At 42.9% G+C, this 23494-nt stretch overlaps 1 protein-coding gene across 2 annotated transcripts in view; it reads right to left on the reverse strand.

Moving 5' to 3' along the window:
* The window catches only part of KIAA2012 (KIAA2012 ortholog), a 101086-nt gene that overhangs the window by 2445 nt on the left and 75147 nt on the right, over positions 1 to 23494 (reverse strand). For both annotated transcript variants that reach the window (XM_088022074.1, XM_028121392.1), the window contains exons 15-21: positions 22838 to 22910; positions 9882 to 9972; positions 7625 to 7781; positions 5582 to 5696; positions 3751 to 4085; positions 1385 to 1584; positions 585 to 757 (exon numbers count right to left, since the gene is read on the reverse strand). In XM_088022074.1, the coding sequence (XP_087878200.1) occupies positions 585 to 757; positions 1385 to 1584; positions 3751 to 4085; positions 5582 to 5696; positions 7625 to 7781; positions 9882 to 9972; positions 22838 to 22910 (1144 nt within the window). The remainder of the gene's footprint in view (positions 1 to 584; positions 758 to 1384; positions 1585 to 3750; positions 4086 to 5581; positions 5697 to 7624; positions 7782 to 9881; positions 9973 to 22837; positions 22911 to 23494) is intronic.

The raw sequence follows: 23494 nt of genomic DNA on the forward strand, positions 1-23494 counted from the left end.
GCTGGAGAATTTTCCAGAGCCTGGGGTGCTCATGGGTGGTAGGCAGGTAGTTGAGGAGATGTGTCAGATTGGGGTCTGGAGAAATCGTGTGTTCACTCAGAGGAACTAACCAGCCTAGAGAATGTCATCTGCCGACATCTGCTGAGCCTCTCAAGTAAGGCTATTGAGATTCTACAGGTCAGCCCCTGAAAGGCTGGCCCGAAGCTATCCAGATGTTTGTTTCCGTCTGCTAGGGAAAGGAGCAAGGAGCAGGGCTCTGTCGCCAATGTAGGCGGCTCCTGAGCAAGGCTAAAAGGGCAACGGGAGGGGCAGGATCCCAGTTCAGGAGGTGACTGGATTGGGAGTAGGGCCCAAGAGTCATTTCCACAAGTGAGTCTGTCTTATTTTGATCTTCTATCTCAACTCACTGTGGTCACACATACTAATCACTTCGGGAAAAAAAAAGCTTATACACTTAGAGTGCTTCACACACTAAGGCTTAGGATAGGAATAACTCTGGGGAGATTCAAATGAACACCCACAGTGGGATAAAAATACTTCTGCCCCAGATAGGAGATGCAGATTGCTCCAGAAGCGCTCCTCACCAGCCCTCTTGGCTTCCTCCTGCTGCTTTGTTGTCTGCAGTTCTCGAAGTTTCCTCCGGAACGCCTCCCGTTGCCGCCGGACTCTCTCCTGGGCCACTTGAAACTGAAGCTGCTGCATCCTCGCCTCTTCCTCCTGCCGCTGCCGTTCTTCTTCGAGTCTCTCTTTCCTCAGGCTGGGAAAAAGCCACAGGATGGCCAGGGAAATGGCAGCAAACCCTGGGACATCCTTGTGAGACTGGCCACCAGGCAGTGTTCACCCCCCCCACTTCCCCTGGGGGCTCTGCAGCTACAGGCCACAGGGGGCATCCCATTCAGAGGGCACTGGGTGTCCAAGGGAAGCCTGAGCAAAGAGCAGAAGCACTAGCGCAGCTGCCCTGGAGCTAGAAGCCTCATGTTTCACCACACGGCTCTGTGCTCTGGGGCAGGTGTGTGGGTTCCCAGAGCTTCATTTTCCATTCTTAGAAGATGAATTTAAAACTCTGGAGGGTCTCACAGGGTTGTCGTAAAGATGAGATGAAATGAGTCAAGGCCTATGAAAGAATCTAGAACAATGCAGACAGGCATTGGGGCTCAACAAGCACTTATGGGGACGCGTCACAAACCCCTTCCAAGAAGATCCCAGGAACATCTAACTGGAGTAAGTAACCATCACGGTCAGGACACTTCCCCTTATCTTTGGACAGGGGACAAACGAGATGTGGGCATGAGCCTCAGAACCAGCTCTGTCGCTAGTGGAGGTCGACCCCGGCCTTTTCCTGCTGCGTCCCAGCGTGGTCACAGGCTCGGGCCGCCCTACCTACCGCTTCTCCTCGGCGCGGGTGCGCAGCTCCAGCTCCAGGTCCTCCTTCATCTCCTCCGGCCTCTGCAGTTGCTCCTGGGGGAGCCGCCATTGCGCTTCCTGCCCGCTTCTCCTCTCCACCTCTGAATGTCGCCTCTCGGCCCTCTTGGCTCGCAGCCTGTCCCGGGAAGCTCCCTGTCGCTCCCTCTCGGTGAGGAGGGCCTACCGAACCAGAGCGTTCTTAGTGCAAGGGGGAGCCCGTCTCAGGGGTCTCGGGGGTCTCAGGGGCGAGGCCTCCTCCACAGCCCTCTGTGTCCGAGGGTGTCGCCCCTCACAGAGACCACGTCATGGAGTGGTTTCCACACTGACTGCAGCCTCGGCCTCGGGCTCTGGGGTCTGACTGGCCTGGGTCCAAGTCTCTTACTTGCTTCAGGATTTGGAGGTCACAACTGAATGTCCCTGATATTGTCTTCCCCTTGGGGCTGTTACCGGGATTAATTGAAATACTGAAAGTGCCAAAATAATGTCTGCCCGTCGTCGTAGGTCTGGAGTTTTTAGCCCTGGCTGCACTTCACAACCTGGTAAGGAGCTTTTAAAAAAAATTACTTGAGTCCAAGGCCCCACCCAGGCCAATTAAATGAGAATACCTAGGTGCAAGGCCTGTGTGGTTTTAAAAAGCTTCTCAGGTGATCCTAGTGAAGCCAGGGCTGGGAACCACAGGTTCCAGATAAAGGCTACTTACCAGGGGTGGTCTTAGACGTAAATGTGTTTACTCACATTTAATCCCATGCAAACCCACTTTGTCAACGAAAAAGGTTGACAAGAGAAAGAGAACGAAAGGTTCTCTCAGCTTCTGTGAAGGATGTCTTAGCTTTCTTTTTCTCCCTAACACCCCCGCCACTGTCAGAAATATGCCCACGAGGGAAGCTTTGAATGCAACTCTTCCATGGGAGCTCCGTGTGTCCAACTTGGGGTGGAATTTCCTGGCTTTTTCGCAGGAAATTCCACCACAGCGCAGCACAGTACTATGGGTTGACAATACATCTAAGAAATTCTGATTCTCTACCAGGCTCAGGAAAGTTCTGCCCACATCTGCCGTACAGAGCAGCATTCCATAGTCTAGGCAGCTGGGAGGACTGGGAACTATCTTTCTGAAATCCTTTTTGGTAGACCATGGGCAATAAAATAAAGAAAAACAAAATAATTTAAAACTGACAAGAGCCTTAATTTTAGAGTCAAAGGACCTGGATCTAAGTCTTGGCTCTACCGCTTGATGGTTTTGTAACTTCTGGCAACTGGGACACTTATCTCCACGCCTCACTTTCTAGGTCTGTGAAATGGGGATAATCACATCTGGCTCACAAGTGTGGCTATAAAGATTAGATGAGATTCAGCAGAGTTGTACCATATGCCCATGTAATTTATGTGGCTTTAACCATAGCAGTTTAGCTGTGGGTATAATTGTAGTGTTTAAAGATACTCTTTTTTTCTCCCCTACAACAAAACCTCTAAATGCAGTTCAGCACCTTCATTCATCCCGGTGGGAAAAAATTGTGATTTATTCCAACGGCAGAGGAAAAATTGGTTGTGTTGGTCTTATTGAGAGATGTATCTGTATGGTATTTTTTAAAAATTCACTGCAGGGATATTCAAGGGTAATCTTCCTTACGCTCACTCAGTTTTTCTCTTAAATACTTGACATAAGAATTAAGGCTCTTGGAACAAAATTACTTTTATATGCCGCAGCACCTTGTAAAGATAGATATGTGTCTATAAGCTGCTGCCTATGGCCCAGCTATGTGCCACAGAAAAGCAGATTAGGAAAGGAGGAATTTCCATAGCCTTTGGGAGGCAAACAAAACATGAATTCCTGACCAAGTCAAGGATATGTGCTTGGCCGGCGGGGGGGAGGGGGGGCACGTCGCCTGGGTGGCTCAGTCCATTAAGTGGCTGTCTTTGGCTCAGTTCATGATCTCAGGGTCCTGGGATCGAGCCCCATGTCAGGCTCTGCTCAGCAGGGAGTCTGCTTCTCCCTCTCTCTGCTCATGCTCTCTCAAAAAACACAACGATATGTGCTTGGCTCTGATGGCCAAAATCCATCTTTCCCTGTAACTGTGAGGCCCGTGCCAACTTCCTGCTCCTTATGGGATAAATATATGCTGTGGCATTTTGGGACCCTCACAGAATGCATCATTTCAGAGGGGCTTTTGCCACTCCATCTTTGATCAGCTCTGGCTTCTTACAGGGTCAAATAGAACAAATAAAAACATGTTCCAGTAGCACTGTTTCAGTAACTGCAATATGATTCAGGGCAGTTTTCCCCACCTCTGCAGTTGTACCAATGAGAACAGAAATCTCTCTGGCCAAGGTGAGAATACTGGACCTTACTTTGGAAGGGTCTTCATAACTTCTTTCTTCTTTAGATTCCATGTTTCCAGCGACCGGTAGAGTCTGGGTGGGTGATGATCTTCCATCTATGGACACTTGGCTCTCCTGAGCATCATATTCATGGGAAAGCCAAGGGTCCTCTACGACAGCATCTGCAGGAGAGAAACCTCTCTCTGAAGAGTCTTCTGTTTCCTTAGAGTTAATGACGTCAGGCCCACTCCTCTCTGCTACTTCCAGACGCCCTTCCTTCTGTGTCCTTTTCCTTTTGGCTCTTGGTTTTCTTTCTTTGGGAATTAACTCTGATTTCTTTTCAGCCTTTGATTCCTTTGACTTTCCTGGAGAAGAACAATCGGGGACAAGAGTTGTAGCTAAATAAATGTGATCTCTGCATCCTTTTCAGTAGCTTTTAAACTTCAGTGTGCAATGGAATCACCTGGGGCGTAGATTCCTGAGCTCCATTCCTAGAGTCCGATTCTTTAGGAATCTGCATTTTAACGACCACTCCCAAGTGTTTTGAGAAGGGTAGTCCACAGACCGCCCTTTGAGAAACTGCCTTATCCTATTTGGATCAACTGTAATTCAATAGTCTTTTTTTTTTTTTTTTTTAAAGATTTTATTTATTTGACAGAGACACAGCGAGCGAAGGAACACAAGCAGGGAGAGTGGGAGAGGGAGAAGTAGGCTTCCCGCGGAGCAGGGAGCCCGATGTGGGGCTCGATCCCGGGACTCCGGGATCGTGACCTGAGCCGAAGGCAGACGCTTATCGACTGAGCCACCCAGGCGCCCCTGTAATTCAATAGTCTTGCTACTAAAAAAAGTTCTGTTTCTCCCTGACCTATGGTAGAAGCAAGACTCTCCAGAGGGGAAAACTACATACACAAATGGAAAATCAAGGCTCAAGAGTCTGGCTTGAGGTTACAGCTTTGTAACCTGGCAAAGTTTAAGCCTTCCATACTCTAGGAACTCTTCCTCAATTCACCTCTGGGGACCACAAGTATTTCCTTTCCCCAGTCCTGCCAATGCAACCCAAGTCATGGGCTACAACAATGTAAGGTCAGCAAGATTTTAAAAAGCAAATCTCAAGAATAGATTGGGCCCAGGAGACGATCCAATGTCATCCTTTCTGACAGCCTTTGATTTGTCTGGAGGGTCTTCTAAATCATGTGGCCAGGAAAGAATGGGTGTTAAGTTTTAAGCTAAAGAAAGTCTTCAGAAGCATGGGATTCTAAATTCCTTGGAAGGTGCAATATAGGGAACCAAGAAGAAAAGTGGCAGCTGGGGTGATCAGTCACAGCTTGTTTCATCCTTCCCCTTCCCAAATGCTTTCACTGCCCAATTCTTAAATTATGATAGCTACTAGTTCATAGAGGCCATAGTAAGAACATGTGCTTGGAATCAAATGGTAGGGTCAGACTCTGGGTCCACCATTTCCTGTTCAATCTGTTTGATCTTATGCAGGTCACCCTATCTCTCTCAGGCCTCAACCACTATACAATATAATAATAATGCTTATTTTAATGGAGATGTTTTGGGGATTTCATGATGTCATTTATGCGGGGCTCTTAATACAGTGGGTATTCAGTAAATAGGTGCTATTATCATTATTATTTCCTCTCTTGATCACAGGTCTCTAGGCAACCCTGGTTTTGTCTCTCCTCTCTCTCCTATGATACTGACATGAAGTAAGGCTGCAACAGCATCTTAGCCAGAGATAGTTAAAAAGACTCAATTGGATTGAGTCCCATTGGATTCATGCTAATTCTCTGTGACACCTCCCAGCCCCCATTAGCTGTCTTTTCCTGGGTTGTTTGTCAAGGGCACACTCCCTTACCTACAGCGGCCTCTGCTTCCCTCTGGACCTTTCCTTCTCTCCTCTCCTTGGGCGCCTTGGACTTGTCTGTCTTGGTTCTTTTCTTTCTCTTGACTTTGCCAATCAACTCCATTTCCTAAAGGTGAAAAATTAAGGAAAAGGACCACGATGTGTAGCAAAGAAGAAAAAAAAAATCAAAGGAAGATTATGTTGAACAAAACAGAATGGCTTAGATTGGAATTTGTGTGGGTTCCACATGAAGCAGAAGAGGGAGTCTTAGAATGGAGCTGGTGCAGAGATCCTCACGTTCAGCCTTTCCTTTAAAACTGCTAGGTCTAATGCCACAGGAGGAAAGAGGAAAAAATACACCGTGATTGTCCCCTTTTTTGATGCTAAATCATGATCTACAGAGTTGGATCAAAGTGAAGCAACTTTCAACTTTGATAGAATGCTATTGTTACAATTAATGTTTAGTTTAAATCAAAGCCAGCTTTATTCACTGTTGCATCATTTGCTAACTTTCCAGAAGTTTCTCAAGCAGATGACCACAACCGTGTCAGTCTTCACCTTTCCCCATGGGCTGGGACAACAGTGGAGATTCCTCCTAAGAGAGGATGGCAGAGTGGGGCCATGGCTACCCTCTCAGTGCCTGTGATATTTTGACATAATAAGAAATATATATTTGGTCTTCATCCCTGGTCTCTGGCACAGAACTCCTAAAACCATTGTAATTTCTGGAGAACAAATGTGAAAAGAGTGGCTTTTGCTTTTCATTAACACAACCTCCTTCAACTACACCTGAGAGTGTGTTAGTAAGGTGATTTTGGAAAGCACCTAAGGAGGGGGTACTAGTTACCAGGGGAGCCAACCACGTTATTAGAGGGTTGGAACTTTCAGCCCAACACCCGCAATATCAGAGGAGGGAGAAAAGTCTAGAAGTTGAGTTTAACAATCATTTGCCAGTGCTTTAATCAATGCTTTTATCAATCAATTCCTACGTGATGAAGCCTACATAAAAACCTGAACCAAAAGAGTTTGGATTGCTTCTGGGTTGGTGAACACATCTACAGGCCAGGAGGGTACACACCCTCAACTCCATGGAGAAAGAAGCGCCAGCATTTGGGACACTCCTGGACCTTGCCCTAGGTATCTCTTCATCTGGCTGTTCATTTGTATCCTTTAAAATATCCTTTGTATGGGGCGCCTGGCTGGCTCAGTCGGTGGAGTGTGCAACTCTTAATCTTGGGGTTGTAAGTTCGAAGCCCACATTCGGTATACAGATTACTTAACAATAAAATCTTTGGGGCGCCTGGGTGACTCAGTTGGTTAAGCATCTGCCTTCAGCTTGGGTCATGGTCTCAGGTTCCTGGGATTGAGTCCCGTATCGGGCTCCCTGCTCAGCAGGGAGCCTTCTTCTTCCTCTCTGCCCCTCCCCCTGCTTGTGCTCTCTCTCACTCTCTCAAATAAATAAAATCTTAAAAAAACACAAAAACCAAAAAACAATAAGATCTTTGAAAACATCCTTTGTAATAAATCAATTATAGTGAGTAAATAACTTTCTGAGGTTTGTGAGCCATTCTAGCAAATTATCAAAGCTGAAGAAAGGGTTGTGGGAGCCCTCCTTAGGTGACAACCTGGGACTTGTGACTGGTGTCTGAAGTAGGGGCAGTCTTGTGGGACCAAGCCCTTAACCTGTGGGCTCTGTGCTAATTCCAGGCAGGGTCAGAATTGAACTACAGGACACCCAGTTGGTGTCCTTTGAGCTGGAGATTAATTGATGTGGGAGAAGACTCCACACATCTGGCATCAGAATTGGTGTGTAGGACAACTGAAGTTTCCTTTTAGTACCTTTGCAGGAACTAGAAATGGGCACCCCATCCTTCAGAAGGATGCAGTGCATTGCGGGGGGTGTGGGGCATGGTGAGTGAACCACAGACTGGATTTCAGCTCTCACTTGCCCCTTTGCAGTTCCCCTTGTATATAGAGTAAGCAATCTGCACAACTGTACATGGTAGCCTGATGGGAGCAAGCTTTTGGACCAAGCTCCTAGATGTTTATACTTACACTGATGTTGGCTAGAGCCTGCCGGTTGAACAGTCTTGGTTCAGCCCTCCTTTCTGTTCCTCTTGGAAAAAAAGATGCATCTACAGGGCCCAACCTCTCTGGGGACTTGTGTCCTGGGCGTCTCCTGTGCAGATGGCGTACATCATAATCTCTGCCCCTTTAAGAAAGAGCAAGACAATGGGACCAAACATTATCAAAACCTCTTACAGACAGGGAAGAGGAAAAGTGAACAAACATTGAGCCCTCGTTTCTGCGGTGCTATGATGGGCATTTTACACACTCGGTCAACCCTCTTTTTCTCAACACATTCCTGAAGAAGGGAGCATAGAAAGTTGAGTCTTCCCTTTTGGGGTTCTCTCCGGCTAAATCCTCAATTTAGAGAGCCGAAAGAAATAGTCTGCCTCTCTGGGGTTGCATATTTATGCCTTTAGTTGAATGACATAAGGTTATCTAACTGAAATTCTTCTATCAAAGACTCAGCTGAAAAATAAATGACCTTTAAGAAAGACTGTTTTAGGAACATGCAACTATCCATCCATTCTTTTATGCCCTTTGAATTCTATTGTTGATCAAATCTAGCCACCAGAAGGTCAAGAGCTGTGTTTGTGTGATCCCTTGTAGAATTGCTGTCACTGATTATCTGCCCTAAGGATAACGGACTTAAGTTCTCCGGGTAAAAGGGTCCCTAAGAAATAGCCATGTGGGTTTCAGTAACAGCTGCAGCAACAGCTTCTGTGTGCCAGGCCTGGTTCTGGGCATTTTATTTTCTAGCTAAATCAGTATTATATTCACTGTTGTTGTGCTAGTACAGGGCCTTACTATAGAAACGTGAGAAATATTTGTTGAATGAGGTAAATGGAATTTCCTGTAAATATATGAGTCTTTAAATCTTTCAATGTCACTCTATAAAAACCTACAGAAGATTTATCCTTTAGAATTTAATGCTAAGAACACATTTATTTCCCCCGAGGAACAGGTATGCTGCAAATGAGAGCCACAAACCTGATTGTGTTGCTTTTGTTTGTTTGTTTGTTTGTTTTGCTTTCACATTCAGGAATCTCTATCAAATCTGAAATTCTGATTTTTGGTCACAAAGACTATAATGACTTTTGTGTAGTGTTGGTGTTCTTTTTTTTTTTTTTTTCCCTGCTGGCTTAAAATTTTTTTTCTTTTTGGTTATCTCACCATTTTCTTGGTGATGGGGTTGTTGTAAGTCATTTAAATCCATTGCGGAAAAAGCTGAGGTATAAAGGTTAAAAAATGGAATTTTTCAGAGAGCTGCCTCCATACCAGATAGTGCCTCTCTCCCTTTGTTCCTAGGGAACATAAAACCTTTTTGACCCAGGAGGGAATCCTTAGACCAGGAGGCAGGTGAGGGCAGGTTCTCAAGTCACTGATGCTCATGGGAGGTCACAAGAGGCTATAGTTCTAGCTGCCACTGCCATATGGGGCTTAGGTCAAGTTACTGGGGCTACTGGCCGAGCCTTGGTCAATGAGCTTGGAGTAAGCACATAGTGAGCACATAGGAAGCACTTACTACATGTTAGCAATTTGTGTTAGTATTATTTATTTTACCCAGAGCTGAGTGAATGCTGAGAGGAGAAACCAAGGTTGAGATGACAGACTTCACCTTTCTAGGCATGTCTGTAGATCTCAGCTATATAGACAAATGGAGAAAGTGGTTTGCACACTGTCAAGCTTCCTTCTTCACCCACCCAGCCAAAGAATATGGTTGAAGGAGGAAACATATCACAATATAATCCTTCCCAAGAATCCGTTTCTTAGACAACAATTCCAGCTGTTAGAGTATGAGGTTGGCCTGAGAATCTTCATGCTTAGAAAAAACAGAAATTCAATTAATTAAAAACAAAGAAAAATGAGGGGCGCTTGGCTGGCTCAGCCAGTAGAGAATGTAATTCTTGATCCCGGGATCATGAGTTCAAGCCCCAGGTTGGGTGGAGAGATGACTTTATTTATTTTTTTTTTTAAAGATTTATTTATTTATTTATTTGAGAGAGAGAGAACGAGAGACAGCATGAGAGGGAAGAGGGTCAGAGGGAGAAGCAGACTCCCTGCTGAGCAGGGAGCCCGATGTGGGACTCGATCCCGGGACTCCAGGATCATGACCTGAGCCGAAGGCAGTCGCTTAACCAACTGAGCCACCCAGGCGCCCCGAGAGATGACTTTAAAACAAACAAACAGACAAATATGAAATAGAAGTGGAGCCGTCCATGTCATTACAACCTTGAACACTTACGTCTTTTGGACAGTATCTGACACAGGTGGCTGGATGTGGTCAGCCAGGGATGCACCAAGAGGGTCAGGGGTCATACTCTTCAGCTCCTGGTCTGTGAAGACAAAGAGCATCCTTAACAGCAAAGGACAACAGATGATAGACAACAATCCCAGACACGGAGAAACATCTACTTGGCTAGTAGTCAACAACATGCAAATTAGCACAATGAAGTATCTTATACCCAGAAAATTCTCAGATGCTGCACAAATCAGCGCTGGTGCATAGCAAGTGACATTAAAATTAGTAGACTCTTTGGGAAAGGGCCACGCCAGTGTGTACCAAGAACCAGAAAAATGTTCCAGTCTTTGATCAGGAACCTCACTTCTGGGTCATGAGGAAGTAATTCAAAAGAACAAGCTTTTTGTCCAAAGTAAAAATTAGAAACAGCTCAACAATAGGAGATTGGGGAAACAATTCATGATGCATTAATTTTATATTTAAAATTATGGTTAAAAAGATAATAAGCAGGGGCGCCTGGGTGGCTCAGTCATTAAGCGTCTGCCTTTGGCTCAGGTCATGATCCCAGGGTCCTGGGATCAAGCCCCACATCGGGCTCCCTGCTCTGCGGGAAGCCTGCTTCTCCCTCTCCTGCTCCCCCTGCTTGTGTTCCCTCCCTCGCTGTCTGTCAAATAAATAAAATCTTTAAAAAAAAAAGATAATAAGCAATATGGAAAATATGATATAAAGAAGTAAAAATGTAAACTATAGGATAGTGTGTTAGAACTCTATAAAATACATATGTAAATGAATAAGGGCTGGAAGAGAAAATAGAAAAAGAAAATAATATGTTAAATTAGGAGGTCTATGTGTATTTAGATTTCTTCTTAAAACCCCAGTGTGGCTATAACATTGGAAATGAAACTGATTAGAAAAAAACCAAACAGGGGCGCCTGGGTGGCTCAGTCGGTTAACTGTCTGCCTTCGGCTCAGGTCATGAGACCAGGGTCCTCGGCTGTAGTCCCGCATCAGGCTCCTTGCTCAGTGGGGAGCCTGCTTCTCTTTTTCTTCTGCCCCTCCCCCTGCTTGTGCACACTCTCTCTCTCTCTCTCTCTCTGTCTCAAATATTAAAAAAAAAAAACAACTAAGAAAAAGTAGAAAAAGTGAAATTGACTGCATTAAAATCTTTATAGGAAAAATAAATAGTATTTTTTTTTAAAGATTTTATTTATTTATTTGAGAGAGAGAGAATGAGAGAGAGCACAAGAGAGAAGAGGGTCTGAGGGAGAAGCAGACTCCCTGCCGAGCAGGGAGCCCGATGTGGGACTCGATCCTGGGACTCCAGGATCATGACCTGAGCCGTAGGCAGTCGCTTAACCAACTGAGCCACCCAGGCGCCCCGAAAAATAAACGGTATTATTTAACACTTTAAAAAACTTCCCTAATTGTAAAATTTAAATAAGTGTAATTTATCATATGCCAATTATCCCTCAATAAAGAAAAAAATATATTTTTAAAGATTTTACTTATTTATTTGACAGAGAGAGAGACAGCCAGAGAGGGAACACAAGCAGGGGGAGAGGGACAGGGAGAAGCAGACTCCCCGCAGAGCAGGGAGCCCGATGCGGGGCTTGATCCCATGACCCGAGCCGAAGGCAGACGCCCAACAACTGAGCCACCCAGGTGCCCCAAGAAAAAATATTAATACAAATAAAGTACCTCAAACAGTGTTGGCACTTGGTAAAAATAAATAACAAGAACCAAAAAAACCTCACTCATGATCACTCTATTTACATACAATTAATGCAAATATTTTGGTGTATGTACTTCCATGCATATATAATATATACTCATTTTAACTGAATTAAAAAATAACATAATTGTAATTTACTTTTGTTATTAGAATTTCCCTAAATATTCCTAAAAATGATTTTAATAACAGCATAGCACTTCATTGTACAGATGTACCGTAACTGACTCAACCAAACATGTAACTTTTAAAATTCAGATTGTTTCAAATTTTTTATAATTAATAAGAACTTTGCATAACATATCCTTGAAAGGAATGTTTTTGATTATTAAAAGACCTACTCTTTGTTCACATCTATGATTATTAAGGGATATATAGTATTTAAGGCACAGTGTTTACTGCTAAATTGTTCCCCAGAAAATTTGTACTGATTTACACTGAGAAAATGTCATTTACTTCCTTCATTATCACATGCTTATTAGCGTGGGAATTGTGCTAGGTGCTGGGAATACGGTGGGGAGCAGGACAGAAACACCTAGTTTCGGGGAGCTTAAATTTTATTGGGGAAGATGGATATTAACACAAAATAAAACAAAACCAAAAAATAAAAACTTTTTAAAAGGAAGGCTCTAATATTCAGTACCTATTTCTCTCTTTGAGCAGTAGATTCTTCTGTGAATTTATTTTTCCTCAATTTTGTTCATTTATAGGTATTATGACTTTTTTTTTTATTTGACAGAAAGAGACACGGCGAGAGAGGGAACACAAGCAGGGGGAGTGACAGAGGGAGAAGCAGGCTTCCCGCGGAGCAGGGAGCCCGATGCGGGGCTCGATCCCAGGACCCCGGGATCACGACCTGAGCCGAAGGCAGACGCTTAACGACTGAGCCACCCAGGCGCCCCTGTATTATGACTTTAAAGAAAGATTGGAAAAGAAAAAATTCACCTGTCATCCTACCAACATCATTTCCTTAATACTACAGTTAATCCATTTTTCAGCAATCAAGTTGTCTGTGACACCCCCACTCCTTCCCAGCCCAGAGCGTCTTTGTTACTTGAGCTTTTTTTTCTGTCATTCCCAAACTTTAAGGGTGGCATCTACTGTCTCACACATCAACCTCCCGATCTAGCAGTGGGGGCAAAATTGTTAATGTACAGGGTGGCTGGGGAAACTGAGGAGGTTGATTGGGGTGGTACCTTGGAATTTATTTTGTTTTGGATCATATGTAATATTAACAGGGAGCTGGAGCTGAGTTAAATGGCTTCATGATAAGGGGAACTCTGAGGGGGGGTTCATTCCCTAACATGGCTGGCTCAGTAAAAGCTGTCTCACTGAAGACATTCACGACTCCTCATAGCTCTTTTGAACTTTGGGACAGGACACTACAGTACCAGCAGAGGGCGCATTTGTATTGACCAAAACCTGAGGTCCTACCTTGGTGTAATTTCACCATATTGATTAGAATCGAAGCTCTGCCAGTTCTGGGAGGTGGATGGTAGAAAAGAGCTCCCCACCCCACTCTAGTAAAATAACCTGATATTTAGGAAGTATTGGAATAAACTAAGGCAGTACTTTAATAGTGTATAACTTTTAACTGCTTTTAAAAAATCTGTAAAATATTTACCACCCAGCTTTGTGAAATCTTAACATTTTGCCATATCTGATTCACATTTTTTTCTAAAGAAATAAAACATTTCAGATACAGTCTAAGACTTCATTGTATCACATACAATCCAATTTCTCTTATTCTCTCTCCAGTGGTAACCACTCTCTTAAATTTGGTGTTTGTCAATTGGACGCACTACCCCAAAATACAGCACCTTTGCATATTAAATATTTCAGGCTGAAGGAATTTGAGGAATAGCACATGAAGGAAGGATTCTCTGACCACCGCACCCTTCTCCCCTGAAGCAGGTAATAAGACCCTCATTGGGGAGCCTGGGTGGCTCAGTTGGTTAAGCGTCTGCCTTACGCTCAGGTCATGATCTCAGGGTCCTGGGATTGAGCCCCATATTGGGCTCTCTGCTCAGCAGCAAGTCTGCTTCTCTCTCTCCCTTTGCCCCTTCCCCCTTGTGCCCTCTCTCTCAAATAAATAAAATCTTTAAAAAAAAAAGGCCCTCATTTGAGAGGTGCCGCCCACCCCCCCAGGGGAAAGACGCATCCTTGTCTCTGAAGACAGAGAAACTTCAAGAGGAATCCAAACAAACAGGACTTATTAAGTTTCTCCCAATTTATCACCCTTAACTCATTCCCTTTAAGTCCTATCATATTTGCCCACAACTTTCCACTCTTCATCAAATCTAGTATAAAAATACTCAGGTTTGGGGGTGCCTGGGTAGCTCAGTCGGTGGAGTGTGCAACTCTTGATCTCAGGGTTGTGAGTTTGAGCCCCATGTTGGGTGTAGAGATTATTTAAAAATAAAAAATATTTAAAACAAACACTCATACTTAACCATTTCTTTGGGTCCTTACTTTTTTTTTTTTTTTAAAGATTTTATTTATTTGAGAGACAGAGTTAGCGAGAGAGAGAGAGCACATGAGCAGGGGTAGAGGGAGAGGGAGAAGCAGGCTCCCTTGCTGAGCAGGAAGCCCCATATGGGGCTCCATCCAGGACTCTGGGATCATGATCTGAGCTGAAGGCAGATGCTTAACCAACTGAGCCACCCAGGTGCCCTGGATCCTCACTTTCTTATGAAGGCTCCTGTGTCACATAAAAATTTATGTTATATATATTTGTGTGTTTTCTCTTAAATTTCTCTGTGTCAGTTTAATTTTTAGGTCCAGCCAGGGACCCTAGGAGGGCCAAGGAAAAGTTTTTCTTCTACAGTGTCCTCAGGCATATGTTTATATCTTTGCCGTGTATAAATGCACTTATACACAATGTATAATACTATTTTACACACTAAATCCTTATATCAATAGTATCATTTATATAACTTTTGCAACTTATTTATTTTGCTTAACATTTTGTTTTTGTGGGCGCCTGGGTGGCTCAGTTGGTTAAGTGACTGCCTTCGGCTCAGGTCATGATCCTGGAGTCCCGGGATCGAGTCCCACATCAGGCTCCCTGCTCAGCAGGGAGTCTGCTTCTCCCTCTGACCCTCTTCCCTCTCGTGCTTTCTATCTCTCATTCTCTCTCTCTCTCTCAAATAAATAAAACCTTTAAAAAAAATTTTTGTTTTTGTGATTAATTCATGATAATACACATAGTTTCCCTTCATTTATTATAAGCTACTGACACTATTCCATTGTATAAACATACCATAATTTATTTATCCGTTTTGCTGTTGATGGCTGTTTTGATTATTTCCAATTTTTTTGTGATTACAAACAATGCTGCAATGAACCTTCTTGAGTAAGTCACTTTTCATACATGGAAGAGTTTCTCTAAGGTATACATGGGAATAAAATTGTTGAGTTGCAAGGTATATGCATTTTCAATTTACTGGATATTTCCAAATTGCTCTGAATTTCTAAAACTCCATATCCTCATCAACAATGGGTGTTTGCAGACTTTCAAATTTTGGCTAATCTGATATATATATGAAATGATATCTTTTTTTTTAGTTTGAATTTTCCTGATTAGCAGCAAAGTTGACTTTTTTTACATGGCCATTTACTTAGGCTTCCTCTTCTGTTAATTGCCTGTTTGTATCTTTCAGCCATTTTTTACTTGGGTTGATTGTCTTTTCCTTCTCTATTTGTAGCAGTTCTTGCTGCATTTTGATATTAATACTTTGTTGGTTTTATACACTACAGATATTGTCTTCTAGTCTATGATTTGTCTTTTTTTAAAGATTTTATTTGTTTATTTATTTTGGTAATCTCTACACCCAACATGGGGCTCAAACTCACAATCCCGAGATCAAGAGTTGCACACTCCACCGACTGAGCCAGCCAGGCACCCCTGTGATTTGCCTTTTAACTTTGTTTTTGCTGTCTTGTCAAAAACTTTAAATTTTAATATACCCAGAGTTGTCAGTAATTTTCTTTATGGTTTATGTTTTGAATCATGGGTAGGAAATTTTTTCCTTTCTCAAATTCATAAAGATATTCTTCTATATTTTCTTCCAAAAAAGTTCAAAACTTTTGCTTTTTCAGGGGGGTTGGCTCAGTCAGAAGAGCATGAGACTCTTGATCTTGGGGTGTGAGTTTGAGCACCACGCTGGGTATAGAGATTACTTAAAAATAAAATCTTAAAAAAGTTTTTTTTTTTTGCTTTTTCAAAAAAATACACCCAATATTTTGTGAGGTAAAGATTTAAAAATTGGATAACCAGTTATCTCAAAATTATATACTGAAAAATAGATCATTCTTTATACTTTTGCCATATATTGTTTCCATACATGGGTGCATTTATTTCTGGATTCTCTATTCTCTTCTGTCTGTCCCTAAGCCAATATCATATGGCCTTAAAGTGATTTTTGATATTTAATATTTTTGATATTTTAGTATTTGGCCTCTTTGTTTTTCTTCAAAATTGTATTATTTTAAGCCCCTTTATGAATTTTGGGATCAACTTATCATGTTGTACCAAAAACCCAACTGGGAATTTAAAAAAACTGTAGTTGCACTGAATTTGTAGATTAGGGAAAATTGTCACTTTCCTATTTGTGAACATTATATACAGCATTATATAGAACATTATATTTATTTTGGTCTATTTTCATTTAATTTAACAAAATTTTATAATTTCTTCAAGAAAGTCTCACATATCTTTTTTACATTTATTTGTAGGATATATATACATCAATCTATACATATATATGTTATATTTAAAAATTACATTTATCCTGCCTTCCTATATAAACTGTACCAGTGGATAGCCAGTAGAAAAGGAAAGTTCTTTTGTTTCCTTTGGTAGGAGTTTTCCAAGTAATGAGTGGAGAAAGAACAACAGAATTTCAGTAACACTATTTTGCAGCCTCTGTGAATGAACAGATCTGTAGCTGCAGGCCTCGCAAAGAGAACAAGCGAACATTATGTGTCCTGATGGAAGAATACAATGCCTTCCAGGAAACAGTCTTGCTAAAAGGAAAAACCAAACCTGAATCTGTCCAGGTCTCTAGATCCTAGTACTAATTTTTATTATGGGGAATACAGAAGACAGAGAAACACATAAAACTACCCCATGAGGAAGCAACAGCAAAATCTAGATTGTAGGAAACTCCATAGGACAAGTGACTCAATTTCCTAAAAATAAACTAACAGAGGGTTAAAAAAAAAAAGAAATGGAGGGGAGCCTATAAATTAAAGGAGACGTGAAGGCCACAACAACCAACTGCAAACAAACTCTAAAACAATTAAAATAAATTATGAGACAATTACAGCATTGAAAAAATGGAATATTCAATTATATTAAAGAATAGTTCTAATTTTTAGGTGCAATGGTGGTATTACAATTATGTCAAAAGTGTCTTTTCTTGGGGCGCCTGGGTGGCTCAGTCAGTTAAGCGTCTGCCTTCGGCTCAGGTCATCTCAGGGTCCTGGGATCGAGTCCCACATTGGGCTTCCTGCTTCTCCCTCTCCCTCTGTCTACCGCTCTGCCTACTTGTGCTCTCTCTCTCTGTCAAATAAATAAATAAATAAAATCTTTAAAAAAAAGTGTGTTTTCTTGTTTTCTAGAGATATATATATACTCATGTGTATAGGTAAAATGATATGAGCCTGGAAAATTTGTTTCAAAATAATACAGAAGGGGGCACCTGGGTGGCTCAGTTGGTTAAGCGACTGCCTTCAGCTCAGGTCATGATCCTGGAGTCCCGGGATCGAGTCCCACATCGGGCTCCCTGCTCAGCAGGGAGTCTGCTTCTCCCTCTGACCCTCCCCCCTCTCGTGTGCTCTCTCTCTCATTCTCGCTCTCTCAAGTGAATAAATAAAATCTTTAAAAAAAAATAATACAGAAGGGAGGAGTTGGGGATGTGGGATTCTTGTGCTGTTCTGTTTATCTTTGTGTATATTTGGGGTTTTCCATAATAACAATGATCTTAAAATTGCATTATAAATTGTGCTTTGTGTTTTGACATACTATTGTTTCTCCACAATCGATTTTTATGTGATCTCTATTTAGTAATCTTGCTGCATTTTGTTTGTCTTTTAATAACTTGTCTGTAGAGGCCCTCAGATTTTCCATGTAAGTACTACTATTGTCTGGGAATAATGGCAGTGTCACTTCCTCCTTTCTGCCCTTTTCCTTCCCTTTGGTTCCCTACGGTGCTACCACAATGTTGAAATAGAAGCAATGGCAGAGGGCGTGCTTATCCCAGTTCCTTGTCTCAAGAGAAGGCTTTTAAAGTTTTACCATTAAAGTGTGATGTTTACTGTAGGTTTTTGGTAGACACTCTCTATTAAAATCAGTAAGTCTTCCTCTGTTCCCACTTTGATAATTTTAAATCATGAATGGGCGAATGTCATAAATTTATTTTTCTTTTTGTATCTATTGAGATGACCCTAAGGTTTTTCTCCTTTAACCTCTTGATGTGAATTACATAAACAGACATTCCCCTATGAGACTATCTGAATTCCTGGGATAAACCGAATTCAGTCATGAATTCAGTACACTCACACATACATATACACACACACACACACACACACCATATATCATAAAATATTATATATTTAAATATAAGCTTAAGGACTTGATTGGCTAATATTTTATTTAGGAATTTTGCGTCTTTGATCATAAGTGAGATTGGTCTGAAAATTTCCTTTCTTATGTTGTCCTTGTCTCTAGTTTCAACTGCTTTTTGGTTTTGATGAATTTGGGTCTCCAGTCAGATAGAAGCTTTACTTCCTGGAAGGTGAAGAGAATTTTCAGGATCAAGGGGCAACAGCTGTGTTCTGGGATTCTGGGGACTTCCCTGGGGTTTCCATTCTGGGTTAAATGGAATGAGCCAGAAACATTCTTAAGGACAGACCACTTCCCATCATGAAGGAGGACTTTGAAATACTTTCCAGAAGCAAAAAATAAAGCAGTAACAGAGGGTGTAGGACATCCAGGCTGCTAAGAACTTGCAGATTATTCTGAACCCAGTACCGGGGCTCTAGCCCGCAGAGCCTGGCAGGGTATGGAGACTGTGTAGGCCTCACAGGGAACAAATCAGGGAGAAAGGAGCCCCGACTGACATCAAGTGGCAGCCCTCTGCAGGGAGTACCACTTTCCAGGCTGTAGAATCTGGGGCAGTGGCACTGTCTCAACTCCTGGGCACACACTTCTGATCTATTTTTTTCCATAGCTTTAAGAGAAATTTTTGCAACACTGGCTACTCCTCACTTCTTTGCCCAGGCTGGGAAGCTATTATATTTGCTCCCTCTGGAGCTGTTTATTGCTGGAGTCAGGAACTGCCCCTGAGGAAAGGCCTTCAAACCTCCCCTATAGCTAGTGGGCCAGTGGGAATTGTGTTCCTACGAGGCAGCAGTGCGCCCAGCACTGATGTTTTCTCTCCTGTCCTCAGGGTGAGGAAATGTAGAGCCAGCTCCGACCATGTAGAAAAGGGTAATGGCAAAAGGGGATGGCAGAGAGAAGGAACGGGAACAGAGCTGTCCTTCCCCTCGCCTGCCAGCTTGGACGTTTCCATGAGAGAGAAATAAACCTTCCATCTTATTTGAAGATGGAAGACCTTATCTTGGTCTTTGTTAGAATGCTTGTATCAATATCCTAACTATTACACATCCATCTCTTGAATAAAGCTCTGAGCCTTTTATCCTGGTAGAATAGAAATGGCTTACTGGTTTCTAAGGGTTTCTATAAGACCTGGATTTGTCTCCCCTCGCCATTGTTTTAGGTTCCTCATTAGGGAACCCCTGCATCTCATGCAGGGCTCTCCAAACCTCCAACTCCTCTTAAGAATATCTAAAGTTCTGCCACATTCTAAGGGGTTACATCAGTATTGCTCCATAACCCTTCACAGAATGCAGAGGCTGGTAACACTGCTTCGTTCAGACTGGGTCTGCTGCCCACGCTTGGCCTTAAGTAAAAAAAGGACTTACACAGAGGACTCACTTAATCCCCAAGATCAAGCCCCCCTGTCACCGAGACTGATCTAGAAAGTAATCATCATGTTACCAACTTAGAACGAGTCTCTGCCGACAAGGTACAACTTATGGCTACTAAATTAAGGTTTTGTTTTTTTTTTAAAGATTTTTTATTTATTTGAGAGAGAGAGAATGAGAGATAGAGAGCACGAGAGGGAAGAGGGTCAGAGGGAGAAGCAGACTCCCTGCTGAGCAGGGAGCCCGATGTGGGACTCGATCCCGGGACTCCAGGATCATGACCTGAGCCGAAGGCAGTCGCTTAACCAACTGAGCTACCCAGGCGCCCCTAAATTAAGGTTTTTAAGAAATAGACGAATAGCTAGCTTTTAGTGAGCATGTACTGTGTGTCAGGTACTTGTATACATTACACGTATGAACTCCTTTATCTCTCAGTCACCTCATGAGATAAGGAGTATTAGTACCTCCATTTTACAGATGAAGAAAAAGATGCCCAGAGTTTAGTAGCATACTCAAGGGCATGCAGTTAGTAAGTGGGGAAACCAGGACCTGAACCCAGAGAATCAGACTTGCTCTCAGTGCTCTTGATTACTGTGATTCTGCCTAGACAGTACCCTCCAATCCTTCCACCCCCATTATTTTCAAAAGAACAGATGAAATCGAGTCGCTGCTAAATTTAGATAAATAAATTCTAGAAGCAAGGCCCAGGCAGTGATTCTCAAAGTGTGGTCCCTGTGCCACCACCCTTAGCATCACCAGCAATCTTACTAAAATTGTAAATTCTATTGACCTCAAGATCTAATCAGAAAGTCTGGGGACAGGCTCTCGGGTGGTTCTAATGCACACTGAAGCTTGAAACCGCTGGCCTAGGAAAGAAACACGAATTGAATTTTCCTTCTTTCTTTGGGCCGTGGGGGTAGGGAAAAGAGGTGGAAAGGAAAGTTTTGTACTTAACACGAGCAATTTTCCAAACCCTCTTTGATTTGTCTGGTGAAAACTTGCATGCAGTAATCTCACCAAGTCTGAGACTCAAGGTATTCTCAGGGGAGATGGCACTGGTTCACTGCTCATAATTTAAACATGAAGATCACTACTTAATTTAGTGTAGGAAAAAAAATCCTGGCAATTGGATGTAAGACCTATGAGGGGAAGAGCGATTTTTAAATAGTTAAAAAAAAAATTCCTTGGCATGCAGTCTTGTTTTCCTTCAAAGATTTGAAATCCTTTTTAAACATTAGCATTTATCATTCAGGACAGGCAAATGCCTTCTTTAATTTTCTGCAGTGATATTTCACTGCATTAAAGACTGTCTGGATAACCTTTATGGAACTCAGCTGGAGCGCGTCCCTCTGTCATGAGACAGGAAATGTTTCAACTGACTTGGTCATTGCTTAGATTTGGCCATGTTCTGCACTGCCTAAAACCTCCACTGCACTTGGCCAGGATCTTGGAGCCTCATCAGTGTTCACATTCTGCATATGTGACTTATGATATGAAAGGTCTGAAGACTGGAGCATGTTTCCTTGGCTACTGTCACTCAGCTTTGAAAATGGAGGGGGTGGGAGACTTATTTTAGCAAAAGCTCTGCTTAAAAGCTTGACCAAATCCAGAAATTGGACTATCATAATATTTTATTGTCTGATATGCAGAAGCAATGAAATTTTAAAATTTTTTTTTAAAGGGGGAGATAACATGCGAGCAGGGGTGGGGGTGGGCAGAGGGAGAAGGAGAGAGAGAGAGAATCTCAGGCAGGCTCCACACCCAGCATGGAACCCTATGCAGGGCTTGATCCCATGACCCTGAGATCATGACCCAAGCCAAAATCAAGAGTCCTACGCTCAACTGACTGAGCCACCCAGGTGCCCCAGCAATGAAGTCTTTTAAAATGAGTATAAAAATTATTTTTGTCTAGAATGTCAACTGAAAGAAATAGTAAAATATGTAAACAAAAAAAAATACCAAGTTTAGGATGAAATCCCAAATCCATGACTTCACACATTTATCTCTAGTGAGCTCTCACAGTCTCCCTCAACTCATGGGTTCTAGAGGAGAGAGGAAGAGTCCTGGTGTCATTTTACAGGTTGATAAACTGTGACCATGAGAGGGTAGACATTTAATCATTATGATATCCAAGTCAAGACTAATATTTGTGAAAGAGCTACTATCTATGAATTACTTCATTTATTTCTCATGCAACCTTATGAGGGGAGTACTGTTTTCAGCCTCAGTTAAGGACACTGAGGCCAGAGGGGTTAAGGCAGAGGTAGTCCAACTGCAGAGCCCATGTTCTCCACTCAGCTGCCCAGAGCTGCTGTTGCTAGCCTATATAAAGTACCTTGTATGAACCAAGCAAGGCACCCCAGCAGAAGGGCTGAGTAGGAAAAGGAGCCCCCACTGCGTGGAGACCCCCAGTCCTGAGGTGCTTGGTTTTGGGAGCAGAGCACAGGCCCCTATTTGCTCCCTCTGCTGGATGCCTTTGTACAGCAAACACCAAACAATTCTTTCTGGCCGGCACTGTGTCCATCCCTTGGGAACACAAGAGTCTCTCACATATCAGTTTCCACTCCTGCAAGATGCAATGAGGATAAAGAACAGTCCTGCTGCCTGGGTCTACCCAACTGCAGCATCATGCAGATGCACAGGTGCCCTCAGGGAAGAGATTAGAGTCTAGCTCAGAGTCTGGGAATATGAACTATGCCAAAAAGCCCAGTTCTGGGCCCAATATTTCCAAAATCATCATTATTAAATGCAGCATCATTTTTGGAGGAAGCCACACTCGAACAGCTCTGGCCACTCAGGGTGGTGGGGCAACAAGTTCTGGGTCTCTAAAGACACTGGTCGCCCCCTCTTGGAATATTAACCCTCTAGGCAGGGAACCTCAGCTCCTGCACCTGCATATCGGAGCCTGTGTGCAAGCAGGAGGAACAGGGAAGTGGAGGTGCTTATACAGCCTTTTCATGATGCCCCAGAGTCTCCACTCTCTTCCATCAATCTGCGGCCTCTGGCAGGAAAGAAATCTTTCAGTAAGTCCAAGGATATAAAAGTATGTTATCATCAATTAGTTGGTGATACACTAAGAACCACCAGCATCTGAACTCAGCACTTTGGCATGTTTTCTGACTTCTGGCCCTGAGAGGAAATGAAGGGTCATTCTGCATTAACATCTTTGAACCAGTGCAAACCTCATCAGAGAAGTATTGTGATAAGATTTAAAAACCAACCCAGCTGTCTCTACCTTGGGTGTCTTGATGATTTTCTCCAAGGGGTCCTCCTGGTTCTTCATGATTGTCCAGTTCATCTCCATTTTCCTATGAGGTTAATACATAATAAAAAAATACATAAGATAAAATAAAGGTGAACACTCCTGTGGTCCATGCCCTTTGGTAAAAGGAAATCCAGTTTTCTTAGTTGTTTCTTCTTTGTCAGCTTATTTTAACTTTCAGTGTCCAAGAAGTCTAGTGCTGGTGTGAAGAGCCCTAAAGAGCCAGCTGGGCTTAGCTGTGGTGTTGAGCACTGGTGGGGTCTCAGTTGTACTTCTCTTGTGGGAGGCTGGCCCATTCATGTGCATAGTGCTCCATGCCTGGCATTAACTGGGAGTGGGAAGAAGAATGCCACGGGCCAGCCAACTCACAAAGGAAGCAAGGTACCTCCAGGGACTTGATGGATGACTGGGGTGATGAGAGCAGACACTGAAAGAATGGGAAGGGGTGGGATGAGACAGGATCCAAAGGCCTTGAAGGTAGATTAAGGTCTTTGGTCTTTATCTTGAGAACAAATGGAAGGTACTGAGGGTTTAAGGCAGGGAAGCAAAAAAACTCGACCTTTTGTCGAGTTTCCAGGATTACCACGGATTGGGTTTCTTATCACATCTAATCCCCTCCTCCTTCTTTCT

The sequence above is a fragment of the Eumetopias jubatus genome, unplaced genomic scaffold (assembly GCF_037043125.1).
Source record: "Eumetopias jubatus isolate StellerSeaLion01/CBP00866 unplaced genomic scaffold, mEumJub1_p1.0 scaffold_3, whole genome shotgun sequence".
Lineage (NCBI taxonomy): Eukaryota > Metazoa > Chordata > Mammalia > Carnivora > Otariidae > Eumetopias > Eumetopias jubatus.